This window comes from Aspergillus chevalieri, chromosome 2 (genome assembly GCF_016861735.1).
Source record: "Aspergillus chevalieri M1 DNA, chromosome 2, nearly complete sequence".
NCBI classification, from domain to species: domain Eukaryota; kingdom Fungi; phylum Ascomycota; class Eurotiomycetes; order Eurotiales; family Aspergillaceae; genus Aspergillus; species Aspergillus chevalieri.
In genome coordinates, this window is record NC_057363.1 from 4,022,743 (window position 1) to 4,042,118 (window position 19,376).

At 50.0% G+C, this 19,376-nt stretch overlaps 9 protein-coding genes and 4 non-coding genes across 13 annotated transcripts; 6 read left to right on the forward strand and 7 right to left on the reverse strand.

Annotated features, from left to right (window-relative positions):
• Positions 1–529: 529 nt before the first annotated feature.
• On the reverse strand, positions 530–1,963 carry ACHE_21374A (uncharacterized protein; the record flags this gene model as incomplete). The annotated part of the gene is made up of 1 exon (XM_043275450.1): positions 530–1,963. The coding sequence occupies one exon, from the start codon at positions 1,961–1,963 to the stop codon at positions 530–532; it is 1,434 nt and encodes a 477-aa protein (XP_043134438.1).
• Positions 1,964–3,303: 1,340 nt separating this feature from the next.
• On the forward strand, positions 3,304–4,270 carry ACHE_21375S (putative cyclin; the record flags this gene model as incomplete). The annotated part of the gene is made up of 2 exons (XM_043275451.1): positions 3,304–3,564; positions 3,629–4,270. 2 exons carry the CDS (start codon positions 3,304–3,306, stop codon positions 4,268–4,270), a joined length of 903 nt encoding a protein of 300 aa, XP_043134439.1.
• A 361-nt stretch (positions 4,271–4,631) lies between these two features.
• On the forward strand, positions 4,632–5,882 carry ATG3 (ATG3/ATG10 family protein; the record flags this gene model as incomplete). The annotated part of the gene is made up of 2 exons (XM_043275452.1): positions 4,632–5,299; positions 5,360–5,882. The coding sequence occupies 2 exons, from the start codon at positions 4,632–4,634 to the stop codon at positions 5,880–5,882; spliced, it is 1,191 nt and encodes a 396-aa protein (XP_043134440.1).
• A 590-nt stretch (positions 5,883–6,472) lies between these two features.
• ACHE_21377A (putative cell wall protein) lies at positions 6,473–7,123 on the reverse strand (the record flags this gene model as incomplete). The annotated part of the gene is made up of 2 exons (XM_043275453.1): positions 6,473–6,994; positions 7,046–7,123. 2 exons carry the CDS (start codon positions 7,121–7,123, stop codon positions 6,473–6,475), a joined length of 600 nt encoding a protein of 199 aa, XP_043134441.1.
• Positions 7,124–7,902: 779 nt separating this feature from the next.
• Positions 7,903–8,913, reverse strand: ACHE_21378A (uncharacterized protein; the record flags this gene model as incomplete). Its single annotated transcript, XM_043275454.1, has 2 exons — positions 7,903–8,396; positions 8,457–8,913. 2 exons carry the CDS (start codon positions 8,911–8,913, stop codon positions 7,903–7,905), a joined length of 951 nt encoding a protein of 316 aa, XP_043134442.1.
• A 196-nt stretch (positions 8,914–9,109) lies between these two features.
• Positions 9,110–9,454, reverse strand: ACHE_21379A (uncharacterized protein; the record flags this gene model as incomplete). Its single annotated transcript, XM_043275456.1, has 1 exon — positions 9,110–9,454. One exon carries the CDS (start codon positions 9,452–9,454, stop codon positions 9,110–9,112), a length of 345 nt encoding a protein of 114 aa, XP_043134443.1.
• Positions 9,455–9,604: 150 nt separating this feature from the next.
• Positions 9,605–10,378, reverse strand: ACHE_21380A (uncharacterized protein; the record flags this gene model as incomplete). The annotated part of the gene is made up of 1 exon (XM_043275457.1): positions 9,605–10,378. One exon carries the CDS (start codon positions 10,376–10,378, stop codon positions 9,605–9,607), a length of 774 nt encoding a protein of 257 aa, XP_043134444.1.
• Positions 10,379–11,160: 782 nt separating this feature from the next.
• On the reverse strand, positions 11,161–12,150 carry ALG5 (dolichyl-phosphate beta-glucosyltransferase; the record flags this gene model as incomplete). The annotated part of the gene is made up of 2 exons (XM_043275458.1): positions 11,161–11,505; positions 11,557–12,150. 2 exons carry the CDS (start codon positions 12,148–12,150, stop codon positions 11,161–11,163), a joined length of 939 nt encoding a protein of 312 aa, XP_043134445.1.
• A 1,015-nt stretch (positions 12,151–13,165) lies between these two features.
• On the reverse strand, positions 13,166–13,270 carry ACHE_t20033A. Its single transcript has one exon. It is a non-coding gene; the product is annotated as a tRNA-Ser (tRNA).
• Positions 13,271–13,889: 619 nt separating this feature from the next.
• ACHE_t20034S lies at positions 13,890–13,994 on the forward strand. The gene has a single exon. It is a non-coding gene; the product is annotated as a tRNA-Ser (tRNA).
• An 858-nt stretch (positions 13,995–14,852) lies between these two features.
• ACHE_21382S (alpha/beta hydrolase) lies at positions 14,853–15,902 on the forward strand (the record flags this gene model as incomplete). The annotated part of the gene is made up of 1 exon (XM_043275459.1): positions 14,853–15,902. One exon carries the CDS (start codon positions 14,853–14,855, stop codon positions 15,900–15,902), a length of 1,050 nt encoding a protein of 349 aa, XP_043134446.1.
• Positions 15,903–16,867: 965 nt separating this feature from the next.
• Positions 16,868–16,972, forward strand: ACHE_t20035S. Its single transcript has one exon. It is a non-coding gene; the product is annotated as a tRNA-Ser (tRNA).
• A 102-nt stretch (positions 16,973–17,074) lies between these two features.
• On the forward strand, positions 17,075–17,179 carry ACHE_t20036S. Its single transcript has one exon. It is a non-coding gene; the product is annotated as a tRNA-Ser (tRNA).
• Positions 17,180–19,376: the final 2,197 nt, after the last annotated feature.

Consider the following 19,376-nt stretch of genomic DNA (forward strand, 5'->3'; position numbering starts at 1 on the left):
GGAAAGGAAGAGGAAATGAAGAAAAAGAGGCTGGAATCAAGGGCCAGCCAAAAAAAAAAAAAAAAGCGAAGAACGATTGAACCGAAGAGAAAGTGAAGGAGGAAGGAGATCGGGACAGAAAAGGGAAGAAGTGCTAAAGACGCCTCGCTGGCCACTTTTTCCCTTCCCAGCCACGCTAACCCGTTGAGGCCACTTGGTCGCATCTCCGCCGGCAGTACTAACCATGAGTTTACAACGCTGCTTCACCTCAATTTTGGTGTGTTTACGCGTTTTTACGCTCAACTGAATTTTTTATACTTGTTATATTGTTTATATTCTATATCTAGTTTGCTCTCATAGACATGCAATTCATCATGCGTCCTCCTTCCAGAGAAGTCCGCTAATCAATACATAGACCTGACAAAGGCAACTGGAGAAGATGTTGCTATCCAATACATCTTGCTCGTAGAGGTGTTTATACCAAGGTCATGCACGACACACAAAGGAAATGCATAGTACAAAGGAAATAAATAACACATCGATAACAAGCCTAGTCAACGAGACTTAGGCAGTCATCAACCACTGTTTCCAGTTCTCCTAACCGTGTCTTCAGGCCGTTGTTCTCTTCTTTGAGAACACCAAGCACGGTCCAAGCTTCAGAGGATGGCACGCCGTGGCATATACTGCACTTGGACGGGTTACTACCAAAAGTGGACGAGGCGAGTCCCTTGAGTCGGTCATACGCCGACGGACGTTGTGGGGTTGTACGAATGGGCTCTTTCCGGGGTTGCAATGTATTCGACGTTGGGGGAGACAGGGCCGCTTGTGGGATGTTGGGCGACAATGCCATAGTCGAAACAGTCGAAGTCGGCGAGACAACACCATCGCGACGTGAGAATATACTATCTGCCGAGCTCTCATCGCCAGATTCAAAGCCGGAGTCACTGGTGAACGTACTGGCGCGTTTCGAGCTTCTCTTTGAGGCGGTGAACTCGGCCCCTGAATCAGAGGTGACATCGTCCTCGGGAGGTTTGACTAGCATCACGCTGTGTCGACGTGCTTCTTCCTCTCGTTGACGTGTTTGTTTCTCTTGCTCCAACTCTTCGGCCATGGCCTTGATGGCTCTCTCCTGTTCTTGTACCTTTTCGGCCATTCCATCGAGTTGAACCTTCAGATGCCCTACACGGGTCCGTGTTTCCTCGAGCTCCTCCTGTTTTTCATTCTTGTCCGCGTTGGCTTCGTGGAGCGCGAACGTTCTTTGTTTGTAGGCGGCTTGTAGGCGTTTGATCATGGTATCGGCATTGTTCCGGAGGGCATTGAACGCTTCCTGGCCTTCGAGTTCGTCGGATCCGGGTGGGAAGAGAGCGGCGGTGACGTCGAGGTTCAGCAGCTCGTCTTCAGCGGGTTCGGGGCGCTGCTCTTGTCGCTTTCCGAAGAGAGAAAATCGGCTAGGCGTCGTGGCCTGCTTCAACGGCGACGGATAGGTCATGCGCTTCTGCGTTAGGCCCGTAGGTCGTTCCATCTTGATCGATGTTGTCATGGGTGATTCTTCGTCGGATGTTTGACGCATTGCTCCCACGTTGACGGGCTCCGACTTTCCTTGAAACCAGTCCGAGAACCGTTTTGCTCCTTCGCCAACCCTTCTCCGAGTAAGCGCGGTTGTGTGGTAGGCGTCGAGGTCTTCAGTAGTCTTAGACTGGTCTGTGAACAACTGTGTTGACGGCAAAGGAGTTGGGCGTGAGATGCCTTCGGTGTTGACGCGGCGGTGAGAAATGTAAGCAGGGAACTTCTTTGCAGGTGATGATGTATTGATATGTTGTGTCAAAGAAGCTGCAGGTACGTCCTCCTCGTGGGACATATGACGATCGTCATAAGGCTGCTGAATCGAGTCACCCTTAGCGGACAGGACAGCAGTGGAGGGAGGTTTAAGATTATCCAGCGCCGGATACAGTGATATGGAAGATTGTTCGAGGCCTTGAAGCATGCTCACGTCTGAAGAATTGAAAAAGCGTAGCGTGAATAAGGGATGACGGGATTCTGGAATGGTAACTGGTAGGTTTGCCGGACTGGAATGCCACGTTGATGGGGCCCGGCCGTTGAGCTGCAATAATGCACGGGTATGACTCGCTAGGCCGCGATTTGATTCGGGGAAGTGTGGGAGAGGAATTTGGGCAACGTATGGAGGAAAAGGGGAACGGAGATTGAGCAGCGGTCTCCTGACGGAAGAGCGGTCTTTCTCCTTTTTTTCTCGTTTAGTCCCGGCGTTGATGCGGAGATTGGACTTAATCTAAGCAATAGGCCCAGACCAACAGCGTAAAGAATCAATAATGGACAATAATAGTTTGTTCCGTAAGTCGTAATAGCGAATAGCAGTCGTAATCACGTATAAAAATAATCGTTCAAACCAAATGGAAGCGAACGAAGCCGTATCCGAGTGATACTCCGTATGTCTATCTGTCTCTTGGAGGAGCGTTGGCAACGAGCGCAACCGGAGATACTAATACTCGCACGTGCCCTCTGGGTCGATGCGAAACGCGCAACGGAGAAATGAAAAGAGGAGCGAGCAAGCGCTAAAAGGATGATATGAAGAAACCGGGGGGATGTTTGAAAGATGACAAGGGTCCGAGTTTCAAGTGGAATCGATTCCGGGGCCTGCAAGCAAGCAACTAGCGGGAGATTCTGTTCTTATGGATCGAGAATATTGACGAGGTTGGGCCGTTGACAGCGTCAAGAGCAGAGTATCGGGTTATTATCGCCTGCTGAGCACGTCGTCGATCGCTGAAAATGCGGTGGCTGAACGGTTTCTTTTCTCTTCTTACTCGATACAGGGCTTCTCTGGACTCCACATGCGCTGAGGCAGAGCTTTTAATTGATTGAATTAAGAGATGGTGATTTTCCGTTCTGTGTTATTCTTAGAGCAGTTTGCCGTCGCCGAGAGTGTGCGATTCTTCAGACGTCACTGTCACGGTCACCATGTGGATGATTGGAATGATGGATGGCATCAGAGTTCCCGAATATTCTGAGAATGCCTTGTAGGTAGGCATCTGGTCAGCCTGGAATGCAGTGCTGGTGCCCTTCAGTTGAAGCACTGGTATCCTGCCATTTGCCATCGACAATAGGCGTCTTCATGTCTATATATAGCCGTCACTCTGCAAAGATTGAGAACAGAGTCAACGAGTATGAATTGATCTAAATCCGTAGCTGTGTAGCTGTAGATAGAAGTAGAAGGCTAAGATGGTTGAAGGGAGAGTGAGTTGAGGTCTGCGGTCACAACTCTTCAATGACATCTGCAGCTGCAACTTCTCCAACCTCACCACCCACAGCATGGCCCCTTCCAACGTCGCAGGAATGAAACAACTCTCCAATGCCCTAGCCACTCCGGATCAATTATCGAATTCGTCCTCGTTCATCGACGGCGTTTCTCCAGACCTCGAGACCTCTATCCGTTTTGCAGGCGCCCAACTCACACAGGCAGCCGGAGTGCTGCTACGACTGTCGCAAGATGTTATAGCCCAGGCTATTGTGACTTTTACGCGTTTCTGGACAGGATCTGAAGGAGGGAGTCTCCGGATATATTCTGTTAAGGTGGGACATATCTTGGACCCAGCCTGTCATGAGAAACGAAATGGCTAACCTAACGACTGAATAGGACGTGTCTGCTGCCGCCCTCTACCTAACAGCAAAGCTCTCCTTCCAACCGACATCCCCGCGCTCAGTCCTAAACGTCTACACCTTCCTTCTATCGAAGGATGCCTCGCCTCTATGGTTCATGAACCCCAAGGGCGCGCCGGAGAAGCCATCCCCGGAATCCTACTACCTCTCCGAAGGCGGCTACCAAACCCAACGAACAGTCCTCCTGCGCATTGAATCGATTATCTTGCGCGCTCTCGGCTTTGATACACACGTCGCACTACCGCACGCCATCGCTCTTACATACCTGCAGACCCTGGGCGTGCAATCACCGTCGGTCGCGCGACGAGTTTTCGAGCATCTCAACAGCGCGCTTTTATCGCCGCAGTTGCTCTACATTACGCACCAGCCGAATGCGCTTGCTGTCGCTGCGATCTATCTAGCCTCGCGGGAGGAAGGGGCGAAGCTTGTTGATGAAGAGTGGTGGCAGGTGTTTGACGTGGATCGGGAAGAGCTTGGGTTTTTGGTTGTGGGGATGAGGAGTATGGAGGTGTTTGCGCGCGCGGAGAGGGAGAAATGGAAGGGACGGACGGTTCCTATGGTTGTTGATGAGGTGGAGGCAGAGCTTGAGAGGGGCAGAATGATGGAGGAGGGCGAGTGAATGTCATATTAGGCTGGTTCTTTTGAGTCTCACATTCTACTCTGATCTGAGAACATCAGGGGGAGACAGAACTTCGCCGCGCTGACTTGCGACTATGACTCTTCTTTCTGGCTCAGAAGAAATCGGTGCCCTATAGAATAAGTCTTCTAGCAAGTTACCCCAGCGCCCATCAAGGTGGGCATTCCAGCGGTGACGTAACTGAAGTAGTCCCTAGCTACTAGTACTAGTACCTTGGAGACATTCTAAAGGAAATAATACGCCTGGCGCGTTCAATAGTCCTTGGCAGTAAATAAGAGTAGATGACAAGCAAAGACCAAACCCCGTGGCTGCGACAAGACCATGTGATGAGCCCCGCGTGCCTATGAATGACGGTCTTGTCTCTCCGCCACTTCTATCTCCCTTCTTCCTCACCACAACATACCTACTATCTACAAACAAATCAGGAATCTCTTCTCTTACTATAATAAATCTACAAGCCCAGAGCTCTGGCATAACCATGAACATCCTCCATTCCACCCTTTCCACCTGGCGCGACCGCCTCGCCCCCGTCTCACGCACCTCCACCTTCCGCACCTCAGGCCAAATCACCCCCGAGGAATTCATCCTCGCAGGCGACTACCTCGTCTACAAATTCCCCTCCTGGTCCTGGTCCGACGCGTCCTCCCCCGCCCAGCGCGTCTCCTACCTGCCACCGGGCAAACAGTTCCTAGTCACCCGCGGGGTGCCCTGCCATCGGCGGCTGAATGATAACTTTGCGGGCGATGCGGGACACGAGGATGAGATTGTACAGGATATGCTTGCTGGTGGTGGCGATGGGGATGGGGATGAGGATGGGTGGTTGAGGACGGGGGGTGGGAGAAATGTTGCGGAGTCGCAGGCGGATAGGCTAAGGGATGTGAGGACGGTGGATGAGTCAGGGAACTTGGGGGAGAGAGAGGAGGAAGAGGAGGAGATTCCGGATATGGAGGATGATGATGATGACGAGGAGGCTATTATCAGGGAGCCGGTTGGGGGGTCGAGTACTACTCAGTATGTCTCCAGTTTTATTGATGACGATTGACGATGCAGTTGCTAATGTGGTGAAACTAGGCCAACCCGCACATACAACCTCTACATCACATACTCCAACTTCTACCGCACCCCCCGCCTCTACCTCTCCGGCTACCTCTCCCCCTCGCAACCGCTCCCCCCACACCTCATGATGGAAGACATCGTCGGCGACTACAAAGACAAAACCGTCACTCTCGAAGATTTCCCCTGGTACGACGGCAACGTGAAAATGGCCTCCGTGCATCCTTGCCGCCACGCCTCCGTCATGAAAATCCTCCTCGACCGCGCCGACGCAGCGCTCAAGATCCGCCGCGACAAGCTGAAGCATGCGCAGTCCTCCTCCTCAAAGGTTGACAGCGGCCTTGAAGGCCTGGTGGACGACGCCAAGGGTCTCTCGTTGGACTCGGAGCAAGCTAAAGAAGGCGGTGATGAGTGGGAGGTGCTGCAGCATGATGAGGAAGATCAGGTTGCTATCCGAGTTGACCAGTATCTGGTTGTATTCCTTAAGTTCGTGGCTAGTGTGACGCCGGGAATTGAGCATGATTTTACGATGGGTGTTTAGTTGCGCTGCGCTTTTTTGATTGCAGGAGCTGGGTTTGATTGTCTCGTTTACTGTTTTCTTTTAATTACCTAGGTGTTTTCGTATTGGTTCAGGCGCAGTCGACTCGGTTTTTCTACTATGATACTTTTATGGTATTGGCACTAAACAATAATTCAAACATGCGTTACTTGCTATAGAAGATTGAATGTTCTGGGAGCTGTAAATGTATTTGTAGAACGGCATTAATCCTATAGTTATGTGATCTATCTAAATCCAACTCGTCATCCGTCATACATTGAGCCGCAAGAAATAAGGAAACAATCATATAAAAGAAAAGAACAGGTCGAAAAAAGTAAGAAGGAACGGATAAGAAGGATAATCAAGAGCAATGTAAGAGAGTCAGAAAGAAGACAATGCAAGGTACATAAAATGCATGGCACATGCCGATGCCAAATATAAGAAGAAGAATAGAGTGAGGAGAAGTAGAAAGAAGAGGTCTAAAAAGAGGAAGTGGAAAGAAGAAGAAAACAGAGAAAAACAAAAAAAAAAAAAGAGCCCAGAAGAGAAATATCACATCTCATCCATCATCAAAACCACTTATTGGTTCGCCTTCAATCAACCTGCACCTGCCTCAACGCATCCAACTGCGTGCTGATCTGCGCCAATTTCTCCTCCAACGAGTTGAACCGCTCCTCACAGGGGCACTCCAGCTCGGGCTCGGGCTCAGGCACCTCTTCAGGCTCAGGAGCAGGACACTCCCCAACCTCCTCCTCCTCCTCCTCAGGCTCTTCAGGTTCCGGTTCAGGCTCCGGCTGCGGTTCTTCCTCCGGCTCAGGCAAAGGCTCAACAGGCGGCGGCGGCGGCGGTGAAACAGGCGTCGGCTCCGGAGACGGAACGGGAATAGGCTCAGGAGTCCAAGTTGGCTCTGGGGAAGGGTACTGTGTGGTCTCCGGGGGCGGAGGCGTGTAGGTATCGTAGAGGTTTACGTGGGGACCGTCTGGGATACCAGCGTTGAGGTTGTCGGAGGTGGAACCGTCATCTTCGTCAGAGGAGTGGGACGTAAGGTAGGGGCCGTCGTCAATGCCGGCGTCGAAGCCGGATTCGGAGGAGCGGGTTTGGAGGGTTTTGGTGGGCTGGTTTCTCGTTAGATTGGTGTTTGGAGGGGTGGGGCGTGAGGGGCTTACTTCTGGCATTGGGATTGAGAGGACCGTGGCCGGGCCGACGGTGAGCATGAGGAAGAAGAGGCTTGCTTTGATTGCCATTGCGAAGTAGAGATTGAGAAGAATTCAATGATAGATTGCAGTTGGTCAAATGAGTGATTCAGATATGAAATACTCTGATGCTCGAGAGAATGACTTGATGATTGGAATGTAGAATCGATCTGGACGGGATTATATCGCCTTTTTGTATCTTTTCGGGGCCAGCAACAGCACCATGAAGCGAAGGGATATCCATCCTTGTGGTAGTCTTAGAAAGGTCTCAAAGTGTTGAGAGGGAGGGCTCAAGTGCAGTAAAAACAACCCTTGCTAGAGCTCAGAAGAGGTGGTCATCGCGGGGGAAACGTCAATGCAAAATGAAATCATCATATGTAGTTCGTGGTAACTAGATCAAAACACCTGCAGGGCTGTAAGTCAAGTCAGAGACCTGCACGAGTCGATGCAAGGGGACTTCAGCGTCTCAGACCGTTGAAGGAGGAATAAACCGGGGATAGAAAAGGAAGAACATCAAATCCAATCAGATCTCATTCACCTAATCAGCTTAGACACATGCAATATCATATCAAAAATGGTGGCTCGAATATGCCAAAAATAACAAGGTCATCAAATCGTATATGGTATCCCAAGAAACAAATGTGCCTGCACCGGGCAGGGATATCGGCTTCAAGCCATCAAGGCTTGGCCGGTCCATGTTCATATCCAGAAAACCGTCAAAATCAACCTGTACGTATGTCCTCTAGCAGTGATGCAACTAAATCACAATGCTTCGTTCCAACAGACCGATAAGCAAATACGACTTATCGTTTTTCTTTCTCGACTTTTGATCATGGTTGTTTGGCCTGGCTAGAAGCCTCGACCTTGTCTTGGTCCTTGTGGCCATCAGAGGGATCGCCCGTCTGATCCATAAGCTTCTGATTGAGCTCTTCCAAAAAACCCCTGTCGTGCTCCTCCTCGTTCAACAGGGAGAGCGGTCCCTTCAAGGCGGGATCCTCTGGCAAATCCGGAAAATAAGAGTCCGAATTTTCCGTCGGCTGGCGAGACAACGAGTTCCCCTCGCTTGGAGATGGAGGTTGATCCGTGTCTGTCTCTGTTTCTACAACAGCCGCCATGGGCGTATGACCTGCATCCCTTGTCAGGTTCCTGTCCGGTGGGCCAAGTTCGGAGAGCTTGAGCTTGAGAGCGTTTCTATGTCGCGAAGTCGGGGATGGCGACGGCAAGGTCTCCTGCGACTCTAGCGCCGGCGGAGCAGCTGGCGACGGGGGCGTCATCACCTGAGCGATGACCTCTCGCGGCACTCTAGATTTGGGTGTAGAAATTGCTGCCACTACAGTGAGCGAAGCCCGCGACTTTGAGGAAAGACAGAAGAAAAAAAACAAACCTTGGTCAGATGATTTCTCCGCCTCCGCCTCCCCAAAAATCCCCGCTAGCTTGCCCCGAGGGTTGGAACCCTCCCGCACTTGCTTAGAATAGTTTGGTAGAGGTGGACCGAACAGATCGGATTTAGCGTTAGCAACGCTCGAGTGGGCCCCATAACCGTTCCCGTTTCCCCTCAGGTTCGCTTCCAACTCGAATATCCTCGACTTCAGCAATCTGCGTTCTTCGTCCCAGAGTCGTCTTTCTTCCGCGAAGAGTCCGCGCTCGACTTCAAATTTCTCTCGTTGGTGGTCTAGGAATGATCGCACATGTTCGAGGTAATCGATATCCAAGGTTGAGGAGGGGCGTGAGGTGGAGGTTTCGGATTGTGGGTGTTGGATGGTGGTGACAGTGGGAGACCAGTGGACTTCTTTGTAGAGACAGCCATGGCCGCTGAGGCCTTTTGTCAAGCAGGGTTTCATGATGATGAGTGATGAAAATGGGGGGTATAGTCAATGGAGAGATGGACGATGGTAAGAAGAAGCAGAAGAAGGGGAAAAGAGCAAATATAAAGAGACCCGGCAGGAGTAAGATGTATGGGCAGACTTCCTGTAAGAATGGGGGAAGTAAAGGTATACAGACGGCCACGTACAGAGCCAAGTGGACGCACAGCGCCAACTAATGCCAGATCTCCGATGCAGCGAATGAGAGTATCATATAATAATGTAGCAATGTCAGGGTATGAGATAGTTGAAAAGCGATACAATTCGACGGATAGACGAAGGGAATAATAATAATGTATTCTTCGGGCTTCAGAAGAGGAGAGATCACGGGACTGTGACGTAGTGTCATCTGCCCAAAAACAAAGCGATTGTCTCTGAACACGAGTTCATCATTCATCATTATGGTATTATTATTATATGAGATCATGAAGAAAGCACTGAACGCCAACAATGCAGAACGCAAACAGAAACAAAACGCCATTAATGCCCATTTCCGCCAGTACTCCAATATAGCATGCATCCGGCGCCGAAAACGACAGGATGGAGTGGAATGATTGATAACGATTAACCGCGCGATCGGATCGTTTCTCGCGACGTCATACAGTTATTTCTCCGCGTGGCGAGTGAGTTGCATGGCCGCATCAAGAATGTGAGAAAAGAAAGATGAAGATCACAGTGAAGGCCTCTCCTGAGACCCACGACTCCCCCGTCGCAGCAATCTCTGCGCTTCATCCATGACATGCCGATGGATACCCGGCACGGGGAAGAAATGCACCTCCTTGCGCATGGCCCCGAATCTCGTTGCCAGATACAGAACTCCCCGAGCCGAAAGCTCTCGTCCACCAACCGCCGCAGACGGGTAATAAAAACGCGGATCAAGATAAAACAGTACAGTAGACCATCGCGGTAACTTCTCCTGCAACAGCTGACCCGCTTGTTCGTACTGTTTCAGCGTGCGCTTGGGCACGCCTGTCTGCAAATGCACGAAGAAGAATACCTCGAATCCCACGCTGCGGATTCGATTGCGCGCAGTAGCGCTAAGCGTGTCAAGAAACGCACCGAGCCGGTCCAGATCGAACGAGTTACGGAAGAACAGAGTGTTGTGCGAGTAGAGAAAGTCCTCTGCCTCGTCGTGGATGAGACGGTTGACACGGAGGAGCTTGCGGGTTGTGCCGTCGTCATTTTCCCAGCTGGGGCACATTTGGAGGGCACGATAACGGCCGCGGGAGGTGAAGGCGTTGCCGCGGTCGTTGACCACGATCATGGGCCGCTCGTTGCTGTATTCGTTGGGGACGGATAGGGCATATTCGTAGATTTTGAGACGGAGTTCTGTTGGTAGGCGGAGGAGGCCGGATTGGAGATTTATGTTGCGAGCATTGCTCTTGAGAGGATTGGTCTGGCGAGAGCTGGGCTGGTAAGTACTGGGATAGATGATTCCCGGCATCTTGTTGAATGTTAAAAGGAATCAATTGTAGATGTAAGGCTCTATATGAGGTGAGAGTACACCGTAATTCGCGCCTTGCGTGTTAGCAAGTATACTTGACAGAACCAGAACCAGTATGAAAGCTAAGCTAGAAAACAAACAAAACAGAGGTAAATTCGACAGAGGTAAATTCGAAAGGTATCATCCCATCCATATATAGCCCGGCCCAAGAAAAAAAAAAATCTTCCAAGCCAAGCACAGATCAAGCCACATCCGTCCCATACAAACTCACAGTATGGCAATTCGGCATCTTCGGTGGTGTGACTTACTTTCGGCGACGGATCCAGCCCGAGAAAGTTTATTTTTCCTCAATTTTCTCGAAGAAGTTTCTTTAGCTGGTTATTTTCCCTTTTCCTTTTCCCTTTCCACAGTTTGGCCGATGATGGCCCGCCGTGGAGTATATCGCTTTCGGCCATCTCCACCAGCAAAACCGTTTATAACGTTCGATTGGGTTGTGGTGACTCATGCCCTATTTTGTGTATAATGGGATTAGTACTGAATTCCCCTGGTCTGCTCTGACATGTGAAGGGATATAATAAGAACAATAGTGGCAACCGGCGAAAGCTTCCGATAGTCAGGGACATTTTGAGACGTCGAAAAATCAAAGTTAATAGAACATTGATTTACTCCAGGGGTATGAAAGCTCCTACTATCTACGGAATAAACCTCCGTATTCACATCCGCAGAGATAGTCAGAGTCAATATTCAACTGATTCAGATTTTAGCTCAGATGCAAAATGCGGCTAGCTCCGTCTATATACTCCCAATGACCATGCAGCCCGGAGCACGGCTAGGCCCCAGGCCATCCCAATACTATCGCGGATTACGTTCAGCTTGCTCCCTGTGACCTCACGCCACCCGACGGCTACCTCCGCCACGGGGATCCTCGCGAATTCCGCTAGCATGAGCACTTCCACGTCGAAGATCCAGCCTTCCGAGTGCATGTATGGGACGATATAGGGGAGTGAGGCGCGTGAGAACAGCTTGAATCCGCATTGGGTATCCTTAATCGTGGCTGTCTTGGCTGGGGTCAGCAGCCAGAGGATCAGGTGGAAGGAGTGCATGAGAAAGTTCCGTAATTTCGAGCGCTATATCAATTAGCCTGGTTGCCTCAGTCCTGGTCCTGAATCGTGACAAACCTTGACAACAGCTTCGCTGCCAACCATGTGTGCTCGGGAACCCACCGCCACGGCTCGTCCATCGACATCCTCGATCTCCTTACTCGCATCGACGAGCTTACCCAGGTCGTCGAACTTGGTCGCGCCATCCGCATCCGCAAACACAACGTATTGACCCCGGACGTGCCGTAACCCATGCGTGACTGCACCTCCTTTTCCTCGATTCTGGGTGATGGTCACCACCCTGATCGCACCAGGAGGGATGGGAACACCTTCCTGTGGCCTGGGCGTCCAAGGACCGGCATACCCCTTGGGGTGTAGCGAGAGCTGATGATCCCGCGCAAACTTGAAAGCGACATCCTCCGTTTTATCTTTAGATCCGTCCGAGACAATGAGTATCTCCCAGCCTTTCTGCTCCTCGCACATTGATCCTTGGCCATTTCCGGGCTTCCGTTGTCGGGTTGTATTCTTCTGGTCACTAGTCGCTGTCGCTGTCGCATTGCGGTCACTGTTGGCAGCCAATGTCCCGTACATCCGTTCCAGGTAGTTCACTGCTTCTTCCAGCATGCCTCCTAGACGGTCCTCCTCGTTGTAAGCCGGGACTACCACAGACATGAACAATTCCGCTGGTTCGACTTTTGCCGAGCTGGGAATCCGGCCCGGCTTTTTCTTGGAGTCGATGAGGGCATCGTGCCAGCAAGGTAACGGCTCGGGTTTCGTGATCGATCCATCTTTTGCGAGGGTCCGGTATTTCTTCTCTTCGGGGAAGGACTGGCGGGGAATAGGCGCGACGAGGTAGAGGAAGGTGTAGAACTATCCAAACAGAGGAATAGGTTAGCCATTGTTGTTGACCAGCAATTGCAGGTAGTAAGCACAGCAGCGACAACATACCAGAACACACAATCCCAAAACACTAGCAAAGACCGTAATCAAGGTAATATGCAGAGGAACGCGAGCAAGCAGCTCTACGCAATGAACGCAGACATCACCCCAAGACCCAGTCATATTCGAAGAAGAAAAAGAGTGGTCGATCTCTGGAGGCGGAATGGAGAAAGGCGAGAAGAGACCCGACAGAGCGCGTGCGGACAAAGACGAGAGAGGACGAGCTCAAGTGCTCGCGGTGACAGAGAGGATCACAATTGGGCCAGCCATGCGAGTAATCTGCCTTGAGCATCAATACATCAATATTTTGTTAGGGATTATGGTCGCCTGGAGCGAGGGGCGGTGCTTTTATTGTAAACGGCCAAGTTGGCCTTTTTAGGATGTCTCGCAATCTAATCTGGGGTGCGTCACAGCCCCACTACGGACACAGAAGAATAGCCGTACTCGTATACAGCTACGTATGGTCTCCGGAGTACTATAGAGAATGCTCGGAGTTAGCTGATTGTTCTACAGGTACAAAGAGTTTGCCTGAGCCTGGTGGATAAAGGCGATTGTTTCGCTGTTTTCTGGTCTGTTGCGCGGTAGTAGACACCATACGCGTTGTTCTCGGATTTGAGACTGCGTTTTAAACTTCATGGTAAATACTAGCTCAGATAAAGTCGCGGATAGATTCATTCCGGTACAGAGCAAAATAACGCAGAATCAAGAGAAAGAAACCAAAAACAGAAAAAAAAGTGCAAAAAGATAGCGACACCTGTGAGATTCGAACTCACGCCTCCGAAGAGACAGATTGGCTATAGCTAGAAACTAGCCAAATAGCAGACCTGCGCCTTAACCACTCGGCCAAAGTGTCCTATTGGTTGAACAACCAATTTCAAATTTCCTTACTATAGGAAAAGAGGAATTGTTGCACCACTCCAAATTATGCTTTCGCTTAGCGAATTTTTTCATAGTTCCGTGGAAAACATTAGCCGATCCATGGCTGTCTTTTTGCTTTAATGCCTGACAGGGCACAGTTCGCGATACTAGCTGCCTCAGGATCGATCGTGGAAGTTTCTCCTTGTCGGCTTCATGCTGGTGTTTCTCCGACCTTTCGTCGATATATTAACGAAAGCATGGGTTTTCCATATTTCACTCGAGGCTGACGGACACCGACTGCATGAAACATTCCCTGTGCGATTGAGTGAGCTGACTAGCATGCAAGGAATTGGAGCCGACTGATCGATTTGCTTGTTACCTTTTACTGCGTACGGAGTACTCCACGAAGAGCGCAGTCTTTTTCAGCCCATCAATGCAAGATGCCTTTAGAACGGGGCCATGAGCTCAAGTTCGTTAACAGGGGGAGAGAAAAGTCGGAGAACGAGAATGCTGAGATCTGCAGGCAACGTTGGAAAACTCTGCTCGTGTTGTACCACTAAGGAAAAACGAAATTAATTATATATACGTCTTAAACAGGAAGTTTAGTACAAATAGACACTTTGGCCGAGTGGTTAAGGCGCAGGTCTGCTATTTGGCTAGTTTCTAGCTATAGCTAATCTGTCTCTTCGGAGGCGTGAGTTCGAATCTCACAGGTGTCGCTATTTTTTTTGCACTTTTTTTTATTTTTGCTCTTCTTGCCGAATTCAATGGAGGAACCGCAATGGATATGTTGTTTTTGTTGTCTCCAAGGCCCTTCTCTGACGATAAAATACATTTCTGGAAAAAAATTACTTCTTTGGTTCATGACATGGGGGCAAAGAATGTCGTGTTTGCGATGAAGATACCAGCACCATTAGGGCCGAAGGTGCCTGGCCGGTTGGTTCCAATTACATATAGAATGTGAGGGCCTAGAAAGTGACGCCGAAAATGACCCTACGGCCGCATTTCCACCAGTAACGCCAAGCAGCGCACCATGTGCCTTGCACCACTATTCTGCACCCACTGATAAAGGTGGCCGAAGTCGGAGTGCCCTGTCTTCCCTTGATTGAAGGATAAGCTATATCATATCAGTCATACTGGAACCATTGCAGGCCAAGGATCACAAACTAGCTCAAGGCATCAAGCGCCGCCTATAGCCCCCATAACTATTGCAGGTACCTAGCGCAACACCAAGGATAAGAGTAAGCCAGTTGCAGTTTGGACCGGCATGTAGGTAGATCTCAGGGTGGAGTGGGTTCATGAGCAATTCCTGGGGAGAAACGCGGCACCCAGTCCCACCCGTAAGCAACTTGCATTAGTCTATCTAAGCTTACCATGGGAGCCCTGAGATCGTCTACTATTGAGAACTTGATTCTACCATGCATAGAATTTTCCGGCAGGCAGGGCAAAGTCCCGTTACCCGCCTTATCAACTATAAATACCAGCGACATGCCGCCTGAGATAGAAGCAACCCGTTTTCAAACACACACAGTTACTTCCTCCGTGTGCAGACGTACATAGCAACCGACAGCAGCATCATGAAGATGGTGGGAAACGGCATTGCCGCGCTCGGCATGATGATGATCGTTCATACAATGTCAGCAACGGCACAGAATATGTCGTACGGAACCAACAACTTCTACCGCAGTGACAACGTGACGGTCCAGCCGATCACCTTCCCGAGCCAATATCGGATGACTATCGCGGGCAACCTCTTCATCAGCAACGACCTCAATCGCAGCGTCGACACGCCGGCCATCGTCGTCGGCCACCCCATGGGTGCAGTGAAGGAGCAGAGCGCGAACCTCTACGCCACAAAGTTGGCCGAGCAGGGCTTCGTCACAGTCTCGCTCGACCTCCCGTTCTGGGGTGGCAGCGAGGGTGAGCCGCGCAACGCAGTGTCGCCGGACCTCTACGCAGAGGCGTTCAGCGCGGCTGTCGACTATCTCGGCGCGCAGGACTTCGTCGCTCGCGAGCGGATCGGCGCCCTCGGCATCTGTGGCAGCGGTTCCTTCGTGATCAGCGCGGCCAAGATCGACCCGCGCATGAAGGCGATCGCGACGTCGAGCATGTACAACATGGGCGCAGTCAACCGCAACGGACTACAGGAATCGCAAAGCATTGAGCAGCGCAAGGATGCCATCGCCACAGCGGCGCAGCAGCGCTGGACTGAGGTGGATGGCGGCGAGATCCAGTACACCAGCGGCACCCCGAACGAGATTACAGCGGATTCGCCTCCGGTTGCACGCGAGTTCTACGACTTCTACCGCACCTCCCGTGGCGAGTTCACACCTGAGGGCTCGACGCCGGAGCTCACGACGCACCCGACGCTCTCGAGCAACGTGAAGTTCATGAACTTCTACCCATTCAACGACATCGAGACGATCTCGCCGCGTCCGATGCTGTTCATCTCGGGCAACCAAGCGCACTCGCGCGAGTTCAGCGAGGACGCTTATGCGCGTGCGGCAGAACCGAAGGAGCTGTTCTGGGTGGCTGGTGCCGGTCACGTCGACCTTTACGACCGTGTGGATCTCATCCCATTCGACAAGCTTACCCAGTTCTTCTGGAGGAATCTCGGTGGGAACTGAGAGGTCCGTCTCCGGCCCATTGTACTCTAATCTAGAATCCTTAGTGTAAATCGGGCGTTTTATATCAGGGTTTCGTTGGACGGAGCGATATGATCGGTCGTTTATGTCAGGAAATTACATTTAACCAGTTTATCAATGTACAAGTAGTTAATGTTGTAGCGTACTTCGAATATACGAGAGCTTAGCTTTACAACTAAACTAATCTAGAGACTGAAGTTCCCATACTTGTAGTGTTAAGTCTGTAGCATAGGTTCAAGTGGGATGTCGCGGCCACGTCCACGGAGCTCTGACAGAGTTGCTGTATACCTCGATTCATTGTAATATTTACATAAAACAGGCCGGGAAATCATCTGCTGGTTCTTTTCTCAAAGACATGGGTGAGACAGGCCCTGGAGACGGCTGAGTTTCAGAGTACGTGGTTGGGTGGAGTGGGACTCCATGATAAATGCAACCAGAAGGCAAAAGGGGGGTTGTTCAACGGATTTTGGATGTCTTGAACATATCTATCCGTTCGACTGTAACGCATCGCGGAGGGAGGTGTTTGAACCAGGGGCTGTTGGAGGGACTGACTTGTGTATCGTCTGAGATATATATCGCCACATTGCCATAAGACATTGCTAACCTTCACGTTGATATCGGGTTCCGATCGGGCCTCGTAATCGAACTCCCGTACTCATAGAGCAGCCTCTGGGAGCACGACGTCAGAGGACACATTGAAGTCCGTTGGGATGGGTATCGGTGTGAAACTATATATCTCGCCAACGATAGAGACGCTATATGTAGATATCCAACCAATGATTCTGTCAAGTCCTCTGTTTACATGAATGGGGGCAAGCCATGCAATAAAGCACAAAAGCACAAATTAGCTAGAGAAAAAAAAAATCCCAGTTGATACTTTTCGCTGGAGGCAACCGCTATGTTGATTGCATTTAGAATTTTACTGCCCGAATACATTTTAAGGATTAGACACTTTGGCCGAGTGGTTAAGGCGCAGGTCTGCTATTTGGCTAGTTTCTAGCTATAGCCAATCTGTCTCTTCGGAGGCGTGAGTTCGAATCTCACAGGTGTCGACATTTTTTTGTCAAAATTTTTCACCCTTTATCTTCTTTTGTCCTTTATCTTTCTTTTGTTTCTTTATAATTTTCCGCACCAGCGGAGGCCGCCATGCAATTGACACTTTGGCCGAGTGGTTAAGGCGCAGGTCTGCTATTTGGCTAGTTTCTAGCTATAGCTAATCTGTCTCTTCGGAGGCGTGAGTTCGAATCTCACAGGTGTCGTTTCTTTTTGCTCTTCTCAAATGCTCGTGTCTGAGTTATAGTTATCTTTTTTCCTTTTCTTCCCGTCCTCTTTTGTTGTCCTTTGAATGGCGAGCCCCGCATGTATATACATCCAGACAAGGAAAGCGGTGGTCGACATATAAATCACTAGCTTTGTGACTTGTGTTAAGATGCTTTTTGATCAGCCCACGCAGAAGCAGGCAAGTCCTTCAAGATTACTTTGCCCTGGCAGTGTCCGTAGTGACGGCGCACCCATGCAGATAACTCCCTGGGCGAAGCGCAGCTATACAGAAGGACGGTGGGCTTCTGGGTCACAGATAACCAAGAGGGCCATCGATCCTGATCTTGCACCCCACGAAGTCTGGTTTGCATGCCAATCTTGCGAAAGAACGCTTCCAATAAATCCGTCGTTTTGTAGACAGATCAACAGTATAACCTGTAGGATGATCCCGGAGTATAGAAGAGCGCACGTGTTCCCAAAGAATCCCAGATAGTATCCCCAAGCCAACGACATGTCCTCAGACCGTTTATCAATTTTTGACCATTCGGCTAAAATGTGAGAGAAGGCTTACAGAATATTCCGAGAAGCCATCTCTAGTACTCAATTGGTCTTTATTGAGAAGCTCTTGCCTCCTTCCCTTCCAGAAGATCTTGTGTATACTTCATGGCGAGGGCGCCGGAAATCAAGCTGGGATACTATTGGATGTTACTATTCTGTCATTTCAAAGCTGGAATGCCAATAGAGAAACCAGTGAAGATGCCTTCAGATAATTCCGATAGTTTCTCCGATTCTTTGACTGCTTCCAGTGATAGGATCTCGTACATCTACTTCGATATGGCTCTACTTCCTATTTCGGAATCGGTTGGTATGGGAGAATATCGATCACTGACCATGTCTATGAGACGCTGTAGTCTGTCAATTGACTGATATCCCTACTTCCTGGCCCCAAAACTGGCCACTGACTGTCTATAGATGCAGTTATAAGTAACGTAACCGACCACCGAGCTGGCCAGCTGGCCACATCCGCAACTACCCACCATTTGTATTTTGCTATTTTATCCACAACCACGATTATGGCCGATGATTCAAAAGAAGAGCGCATCAAACTAGCTCTAGAAGCTTATAAAAAAGGCCTTTTTTCATCAAGAAATGCAGCAGCCAAGGCATATGATGTACCTCTCTCTACCTTCAAGACCCGAGTCAATGGAACCACATGCCGCAAGGAATCTATTGCCAATGGCCGAAAATTGACGCCTACTGAAGAAAAGACACTTTCATCATGGATCATTGATATGGGCCAGCGTGGCCTACCACTACAAATCTCTACTGTACGGTATTTGGCACAGTTGTTACTGTCCGCACGGCTATCCTCTCAGACTGCCTATGTTGGCGAGCATTGGGTGACTCGGTATATTCAACGCCATAAGGAACTCTCTTCCAAATATAGCCGAAAATACGACTATCAGCGTGCCAAATGTGAAGATCCAGAGCTTGTTATGGGGTGGTATAAGTGCTTCTACAATGCTATTGAAAAATACGGCATTCTCGAGCAAGATATCTACAATATGGATGAAACTGGATTTCAGATGGGCATGACATCCACGGCCAAAGTTATATGTGGCTCAGAGACTCGGGCAGGTAATGCCAAAGCCATACAGCCTGGGAATCGCGAATGGGTAACTGCCATTATTGCCGTAAATGCAGCTGGATGGGCCTTGCCTCCCCAGATTATCCTGGCTGCAGAAAACCATCAATCTCAATGGTATCATGCTGTTCCAGAGGACTATACGATCAGTGTCAGCAGGAATGGCTGGACGAACGATGGATTAGGCCTGGAGTGGCTTCAAACTGTCTTTGAGCCACATACAGCCTCCCGTACATTAGGGAGATATCGCATGTTGATTTTGGATGGCCATAGCAGCCATGCCACTGCAGAATTCGACAGATTTTGTACAGAAAGGAATATTATTCCTTTATATATGCCTCCGCATTCATCTCATCTTCTTCAGCCATTGGATGTTGGCTGCTTTTCGCCATTGAAACGCTTATATGGCGAAAGAATCACCAAAAAGATGCAGAAGGGAACCAACGTTGTGGATAAAACAGAATTCCTCTATATATACCCTACCGTCCATTACCAAGCTCTATCATCATCAAATATTCGAAGCAGCTTTGCAGCAACTGGCCTGGTCCCAT